The sequence below is a fragment of the Malus domestica genome, chromosome 15 (assembly GCF_042453785.1).
Source record: "Malus domestica chromosome 15, GDT2T_hap1".
Classification (NCBI taxonomy): domain Eukaryota; kingdom Viridiplantae; phylum Streptophyta; class Magnoliopsida; order Rosales; family Rosaceae; genus Malus; species Malus domestica.
In genome coordinates, this window is record NC_091675.1 from 20,645,944 (window position 1) to 20,655,204 (window position 9,261).

Consider the following 9,261-nt stretch of genomic DNA (forward strand, 5'->3'; position numbering starts at 1 on the left):
GAAGATGATTTATTTTTTCACGTCCCTCTACTTATATTATGATATGCGAAATACTCGTTTAGATACCGGGCAGTTTGAAAAATTTCTCCATAGTCATCCACCATGTCTACAATTGATACTATTACTATAATGTTTTATTTACAGAAAAATACTTAGCTTCTTCTGTGCAATGAATCGTTCCTCCATGTAATACTTTATATATTAAAGATAGTCTCATGTGGTTGTAAAGAGACATTATTGTGTACATGTCAAATTGTAATTTACAGTTAACAAGGAGGCGAAATTGTGTATTTGAGATAATAAGCAGCTGTGTTGAGATAAATTATAGTATGAGACAATACCCTCTATATGCCAATATGCTTTGGTTGATGCCCTCCTAGCTCTCAATCGAATAGGATCCTTTTCCTTTATTTCTGTATAAGCCACTACAAAATGGCTTCTTTACAAAAGCAAAAGCCAGTTCTTGATTGCAATCACAAAAAAAGACAAAGATAAAAACAAAGGAGGGCGGGTGGCCATTTGGTTCAGTTGTTACAGAGAGCCTCTGACGTGGTGGGCGATTACTGATTAGAGTAACCCATCACTAACGTCAAATCGAGTCGTTGTTTAAGCACTTTTATCATAAGTGCTTATTAGATGAGCTAACAAACTTGAAAACACAGCAAACTTTTCCCAAAGGCCAACCCATTTCCGTTATGCAGATTCGCGTTTGGTATCTTCCAACTTCCAACCACCACTCAGGAACATTGTTTAGAAATCATACCATGAATTGAGATATACATCAACTAACTGGGTTCATGTCGAAGCAGTCGTATATCGGTGTGGTTCGTATAATCACACACAGTAAATGTCGACTGTTAGACTAAAAACAAATAACTATAACCCGATCTCCTTTTCGTTGGGAGAGATCACTAGTTCAAATATGATGGACGACAATTGTCGAAAAAAAGAGAAATAATAACATGGCCAAAATGGGAAAGATAAAAAGTTAAGATAATTAAAGGAGCAGGTTAGTTACTGTTAGCAATGGTTAGACTATAAACTGATATTTATTTTTATTTTGTACTACAATTTTTCGTCGTTCGGGCTGAAGAACTAACTACTTTAAAAAAATTTAACTATGTAAAATAAAAAATGCCTATACATTCTATAATCAGGCAGGGTGAGGATGCTCCTATTTAATAATAATCAAGTATAACTGACCAAGGACAGTCCATTCGAAAAGAATTGGAACAGGAAGGGCACCTTTCATATCATTTTCCACCTATGGACCTCCCTCGGGCGACCGTTCCAACTTGGTGCACTTATCCTCGCTTTTTTGGCCGATTCTTCCCAGATACTGACTCACAGATTTGTGATTCGTCTCAAAAATAAAATACATTTCCCTAATCTGCAGATTGTCATTAACAATGAATTAGTTGGGGTGAATAGTAAATTAGGAGGAGCAAGCACGACTGAGGGAAAAGCCGAAACAAGAATGGTAGAGCAGAAATAGAAACCTATTTACCTCAATCAAATTACTTGAACTAAGACTAACAAGTTGCCCGGTAGCAACTTCTTCTCCATTCAAATAAATTGAACTCTTGCCGAGATTCTTCAAATAGAAAGAACCGTCTCCTTCCATCTTTATAAGAGCCTAGAGATAATTAACAATAGACATTAAAAATCATAGCCAAAATTTCTTGAAATTAATTTAATAACAGAAAAACAAGCGATTAACAATTCCTCCTTCTACCCTGCTGCAAAGTCAAATTTATACAGACAATGACCAAAGTCATGTTTCCGGGTTGGACGTTAAAAGCTAACATCGATAAGATAAAGAAGGTTTATCTCATCCCTTTGTAATCCATAAACAGTTTTTCACACTCCCTTTGCACTCCTTATTTCTTATGCGCTCTGGTTCTCCTTTTGTTTATTCAATTACCCAAAGAACAAAAATTAGGAGGAGCATGAACGAATAAAGTGGGTGTTTGGAAATCGCCACCCTTATTTATCATCCCCCGCACAATTTAATGTATCAGTTGTTGAAAAACTCAAGAACTAATTAATATGACACCTCAATCCCATCCTACAAGTTGAGCCAAATATTATATCAAAGAGCAAGTAAGGGACAAAAAATTCCTGGAAACAATCATTTAGGAGGGAAAAATAAGTCCCACCTGCCGCCGAGATATTTTGTTATGTAGCCCTTCCTTTCCCAAGTCAATATCAACTTCGTTATCTTCTGTTGATCTGCCAATTATTACCTACATAGTAGGAAGAAGTTGCAACAGGTCTGCATAGGAGTTGCATGAATCTGAATCGAAACTTTAAAATCCAAAAAACATACCTCAGTTTTCTTAATGTACTTCTTTATATGGTTACCATACAATACAGCGAGTGCACCTTTAGATGCAAGGGTTCTTTGCATAGAGGATTGTGCGCATTGTTCAAACCTTATGATGTTCCTTTTAGAATCCTCATTTTGATACTCTAAGACTGCAAATACCACAGAACAAATTGAAAAAAAAAGACACACAAAAACTGTATCGACCATAATGCCAGACATTCTTCGATTGTCACATATAAGGCTGAACTCTTTTCTCACATTTGGCAGATGGTTTATAATGGAAGGCAGCTATTGTAAACTTTTTAACACTTATTACACATCTAATCTTTTAAATGTACACATTTAAATAATTTCTGAAAAAAAAAAAAAAAAAGAGCTCAGAGGAGTTACCTTCACTGCTGATGTATGAATCCTGATCCAGTGGACATAAATCCATATCAAGTATCTGAAAATAGCATAAGTTAGAGAGGTAGATCCTAGAAATGAACTAAGTAGAAGATTACAGAAAAACTTGCAAATCAACAAAACTATTAATGCTTGCCATCGCTTCGAGATCAGAAAAACAAGGAATGTCAGCATCGTCATCATCAACATCATCATCAGATTCTTCCTCAGATTCTTCACGATCTAGTGCTGATGGGTTGGCTTCTGGTTCTGGGAGAGTCGTAGAACCTGGCTCTGCGAATAAGGGTGCAAGTTCTGCAATTGTAAATGGAGCTTCTAATCCCTGTTCACAACAATCATCTTTAGTAATAGATATTTACAAGGGCAACCAAGAAATTTATGAAGGGACTGCAGTAAAATATAATAACCTCTTCTTTGAACACTCGATTGGTGATAGACTTAGCTGGTGCATGTGCTGATCTGCTTTGGCTTTGGTCGGCAATGACAGTTTTATCATGTTTGGAGATTGAAGCTACACAGTTACTATCACCAAATGGAGCTTTAACTCCAAAAGAACCAAGTGCATGATTGGGGCTGTTTTCTGTACTTGTGTCGTATACTACCATCCGGGGAACCTTAAAAGGTCGTGCGGGATCTTCTTCTTTCCTTTGTTGATCGTAATTCCTTTTTCCAGTAGAGGAAGCCAACTCATGAGCTCCTTTTAAGGCTGGTTGCACCACAGCATGAACAGTTGCAGCAGATGGGAATATATCATCATTGCATGGGATTTCAGGGTCCTCAGTATTCAATGTGCAAATCATCTCTTCATGATTATGTTCAGGAGTAAGAGGATGTGGCACTGACGTAGATGCTGTCATATTGGCTTCAGAACAAGAGATAACATGCTGATCATCTTGGTCAGAGTGAGACGGTTCAGCAGCAACATCCATCTTGGCAGCCTGCACATTGTCTGTAACAGCCTGGAATGGATCTGAAACCAACTTTGGGGCCTGACAAAAGTTGGGTACATCATTTTCATGAACATCTTTGGTCTCGCTCAACAGAATCGGATTCAGGTTTTCAGAAGAGGACTTATCTATTGACTCCTTGCCATTTACATACATGAAGGCAAGCTCATTTTCATTCGCAAGGTACATATCTGCATCATCACCTCCGGAAATCATGATAGACCTAGTCAGTTCATCATTTATCATTTCCTCTGAATGGACAACTTCATATTGAGATGAACCAATGTTATCCACATCCATATCATCAGTACCTGCCAATGTCTTTTGGGCACCCTCACCATTAACCCCCATGCTGACATCCATTGGCATTTCAGGTGCCGGTACATCCTCAATCGTTTTCCAAAGAGGCTCATCTATCGATGCATGAGATGGCCCTATATCTTCCGCATCTAAGGCATTCCCAAAATCAATTCCATCATCTCGGTGAGTAGGCAGATCATGACAAGCATTATCGTGGCAAAAAGCATTCTCTCCTAACCCGTTACTTGGCAATAATGAAACCTGTTCAACAAATCCATTCGAGCACCCTTCCCCCACAGCTCCCTCTACCCCATGATTTCCAATTGAAACACACTCTCCACCTCCCTCCACCCCATGATTTCCAATAGAAACACACTCTCCACCACGAAATGCATTAGTGGCATTGCCGTTATCCACATCACAGTCCAAAAACACGGGCTGATTATGATCTCCAACCCCAAAATTTTCCTCTAAAGCCTTGCCATTATCAACATCCGGCCCGAAAAGAAAATTACGATCGAAAAACTCCTTCTGATAAGAATCGGGATCAACGGAATTAACAGCGCACTGTTTCCTATTTATCTTCCTCATAGCATAGTAATGCTTTCGTATGCTATTGGATTTTCGATTCAAACCCCTAGAACGAGTGAATCTACTAGCCTTGGACGCTGAGTTGGAATTGCAACCTTCCAATTCCACCAACCGAGCCGACGCCTCCGCCGAGACATCGGCGTCATAGAGGAGCGAGTACCACCGATCCCGCAACTCTCCGATCGTGAATTTGCGCGAAAATCGCACCGCGCCTCTGGCAAGTGCTTCCAGAGAAGCACCTCTCTGTAATCGTTAAAAGCACCCAACAGATTTTCAACTATCAATTCTAACCATCACTCCATAAAAATAAGTAAATTATAAAAATTATAAAACCAGACGCAATGCACAGGAGGATGATAGCTTTAAATGGCAGTAACGGCAATAACTGAAAAGTTCAAGGGCTGAAAAGGAAATTGAGTAAATTTGGAGAAAATTGCAGAGGATTACCTCCATGGCGTCCTTCAAGCGGAGGTCGTCTTCCGGGATCCACGGAAGAGCCGAAGCAACTGCTTCCATGTGAATTCGTTCCGAAATTCAAATTCAAATTTAAGTTCCAAAATTTTCAAAATTTGTGGGAGATCTCTGCTAATTCGAAGCTCTGAGAGTTGTCAAGTTTCTGACAGTGGTGGTGGAGTTGCAGAGAGTGGCGAGTTACTGGGTTCGACCGAGTCGGGCGAGTGGGAAGGGCGCCAGCAGTGAAAAGGTACCGACTGAGTTGTCTGACTTTGCAAACACGCGCGTAACTGTTTATGTACTCGCTGGTTCGCTCGCTCGCTCGCTGGTTCGCTGAGTTAATCTGCGCGATTCGCGTTTTGAGATTTGATTTGGCTTGCGTTTTGGGCAGTCTGGTATTGCCCCTTTTTTTTTCAAACATTGCTATTGTTGTTTTGTGAGCATAATCAGTTCTGGAATAAATTTGTTAAATATTTAGTAAAATATATTTGTTTTATATAACTGCTATAATTATAGACCAAAAAAGACATTGATTTTAATTTTATTTTTTTCTCTGTGCTATAATTATAGACCAAAAAAGACATTGATTTTAATTTTATTTTTTTCTCTACCTCTATATATAAAGTGAGAACAAGTCTAAAAAAATGGATCAATCGTTGAATTCGTTTCAATTGAAATATTTAATCCTTTATAAATATTAGAAAGGGCAGAAACCCCATCTCCTCAAACATGAATAGATATATCTTTATTTTACAATTATTCACAATTTTTTTTATCTTCGTCACCAGCCACTACGAAGGATTTTTCTTTAATGAAAGTATTCTATTTTTAGAGTTAGTTTTTTTTTTTTATAATTTAAATTGAATGTAAAACTACGATATTTGGCTTTGGAACTGAACTATTTTCTTATAACTGAGAAGACCTTTCACTTTAATAGGAAGGAAGCTTAATCGAAATGAAATGAATCAATTTTTTTATTTTTTTATTTTTTATGATTGGTATAAACATCAACAATTTTGAATTGGATTAGTTTCTCCTCAACAAATAAGTGCTTAGGCCAAAAAAATCCTACCTAGCGGAAAATCATTAGGTACATGTTAAACACCTGTAACTCGATTTTTTACTACCACACAAAGAAAATACTTTATTAGATCCAAAATAGATCGCTCAAAATTGACGCATTCATCATATAACTACCTAAAAATATGTTGAATCATTTGAAACACCAAGAGATAAAATAGTAATTAACAACATTTTGAATTCAAAACTTAATTTAAATTAGAAACATAAAATTAGTTACAAAAGTTGATTATTTTTATTTGAAAAAAATATCTTTCAATTAAAGAATACAAATTTAATTTCTTTACTGAAAAATAAAAAATAAGTATCATATGAAAGGTCAATTGCAGACTCGTACACGTGTCTAACAAGCAAATTAAATACTATAAAATCTGGAAATTTATTAAAAAAACATAAAATTATTAAAAAAAATTAAACATAAAACTAAAATTAAAATTAATTCCAAGCAGACCCACCCCACTTATTCAATGGGCAATGGTTATGACGGGCGGGTAACCGCGATTATTTATCCATAACCGTTTATTTTCATACCTGCATAATCGTTTACCCGTTGGGTAATTGCCTAAACTATTATACCCATACCCATAACCGCTTATAAATGGTTAACCATACCTATAACCGTGTACCCATTTAACCGTAACCGTTTAGTATCCGTTTACCTATTTATCATTTTTAACCCGTTTATCCTTTCTTTTTTACCATTTACTCATTTTTCACCCGTCTACGTATTTTTTTTAACAACTTAAAAATTAAAAAAGAAAAATTTGTCATAATTTTTTTTTAACAATTAAACACCGTTATAGATACATTAATCATACATTTCCACATTTTAATTTTTTAAGTCCTTATACTATTCCAATAATTGAGATAATAGTTTATTGATGATATTTTTAACTGTTAACAATGAAGGTAATATAAAATTTGCTAAGTATTTTTGGGTTACGAAAAAAACAGTATTCTTGGGTTATTTAACTTGGAATGTAAGGTATTAAAATAAAATATATATAATGGACCATGAAGGTATGATATTATAAGATAAAATATCATATATATAAGATATGATAAGATTTACACGATGACATTCTTAAATAAATATGACTGCACCATTAACCAATATTAAATAGCAATTTTTCTTTCTTTTGAGTTTCGTTATTCTATCATTTATTTTAGTATTAATCTATAATAAAAAATGTATCAATCTAATTCGCAACAACGATGTCGTTATGAGACGTTGTCATGCACCGAGTAAAGCCCCCAAGACACTCCCTTTGTAATGTTAGACTCACTAGACATTTGTCATGCCCCAGACTTGGCATTGGTAATAAAAACTTGAACCCGAATCTAAAACGTAAGTTAAAAACAAAAAAAATAAAAGGAAATTGAAATGGTTTGGAAAATAAATTTCCTCCTATAAAATAACTCATGATTCTTAAACAAATCAAGAACTCTTTACAATTCTACAATAAATAAATAAATAAACATTCTATTCTTACATCTAATCCCATCTCATCATGCCTACCCTCTTGAATGTCTAGTTTGTAAACTTGCATAACAATAAAATGGTGAGCTTCAATAACTCAGTAGGGACATAACCTTACCATAGTAAATTGACGATATTAAATTAAGTTTCATGACATCATCTATAATCAAATATCAAATCATTATTGATAACAATGCATGAATGCAATGCAACCTCTTCAACTATTCCTGTTAATTTATATAACAAAACACGCAGACCTGCACATTCCATACCGTACATTTTACCACTACAGTGGTGGTTCGAATATTCTATTATACAAACTAACCCCCATAAGATATCCAAGTTCATAAACCCTTTTGTTAGTCATCTTATCTAATTCATTGATCTCTAGCCCAAATCACCTACATCGACAATTTATTCCGCCGATATCCTATCCTAATGTGCACATCGGGCTCGCATGGGACCTGGTTCACAATGAATAGATTCAACTACACAAAAGATCATTTCCAATTACCCTCATTCCCAAACCAATCTAAACACTAAAGTTCCAACAACATCAACATGAATGATGCACAAATTATATCATTTCATATTTCACATGTATCACGGTATATTCTCAATGAATAACATTTCAGCAATAATTCCATAACCAATAACAAGTAAACACTCAACTGAAGAAATTAGCCAATTAATATACAACCACATTAATCAATCAAAAAAATAAAAAATATTATAACACCTCACAAAATTTAATAAAATCAATTTCCATAAAGATCTGTCATATTTCGCCTACCTGGATTCCGAGCTTAGCTTTTACTTTCTCACCATTGTCCAAACGTTGTTCACCAAACTCTTGAGCACCATTACCACCTCACGTGATTCACTAGTTAATCCAAACCAATATATCCAACTGATCCTCAAATAAAATATCACATCAACCAAGTTACTAATCAATTAAACTTATCAAACCCTGTATGTAGTTTAACACTTAAATATTAATTCAAACCTCTGCAAGTCCTTAATAATCTTCACAAGTAGCACACTAACCTTGAAATCCCATGTAATTGGCACGGTCTGATCTCAGTTATAAATCCCTTGTCCAAATGAAAGACCATCGGTCATTCCCACATGCCAATTGGCTAAATTCTCCAACTTTATCTACGTGAGAATATTATGTTCCAATCTTAGGGCTTTGAAGAAAAAAGAAAGCATTTTCTGCCATAGAACTTCGGACCTACGAAGAAGAGAAAACCAATTTATAGGTTAGCACCAAGGAAGAAAATATCGGTAATATCGGAAATATCGGTAGTCCGAAAACACGGAAATATTGATGGAAATATCGATATCGATAAAAATTACATGGAAACCACGGAAATTGTAAGAAAAACTTGGAAATTTTTATTGAAACTTTGCAGGATGTTTATTTAGTCAATTATCTATTAGTTTATCACAAAAAATTGGAAGGAAATGCATTGCATGATGAATTTAACATTATCAAGTTGATTATATAGCGAGCTGACAAACATTGTGAGTGTAGAAAATATGTAGTAATTAATGAAAGAAGTCTAAACACACCATAATCATTTATATATAATGAATTAGTACAATATTTTACACTTTATACATTGCATGGTAAGATACATGAGTAACTTATTACCCTTTATTTTTTTTATTTA

The 9,261-nt window shown here is 35.1% G+C and overlaps 1 protein-coding gene and 1 long non-coding RNA gene across 2 annotated transcripts; both read right to left on the reverse strand.

Annotated features, from left to right (window-relative positions):
• Positions 1-1,030: 1,030 nt before the first annotated feature.
• Positions 1,031-5,493, reverse strand: LOC103409266 (uncharacterized). The gene is made up of 8 exons (XM_008348080.4): positions 5,020-5,493; positions 3,142-4,815; positions 2,871-3,056; positions 2,720-2,774; positions 2,330-2,478; positions 2,160-2,246; positions 1,508-1,636; positions 1,031-1,390 (listed from the first exon to the last, which is right to left on the reverse strand). The coding sequence occupies exons 1-8, from the start codon at positions 5,086-5,088 to the stop codon at positions 1,265-1,267; spliced, it is 2,475 nt and encodes an 824-aa protein (XP_008346302.3). The 5' UTR covers positions 5,089-5,493; the 3' UTR covers positions 1,031-1,264.
• Positions 5,494-8,130: 2,637 nt separating this feature from the next.
• LOC139192046 (uncharacterized) lies at positions 8,131-8,792 on the reverse strand. The gene is made up of 2 exons (XR_011575826.1): positions 8,633-8,792; positions 8,131-8,495 (listed from the first exon to the last, which is right to left on the reverse strand). It is a non-coding gene; the product is annotated as an uncharacterized lncRNA (long non-coding RNA).
• Between the last annotated feature and the right edge of the window lie 469 nt (positions 8,793-9,261).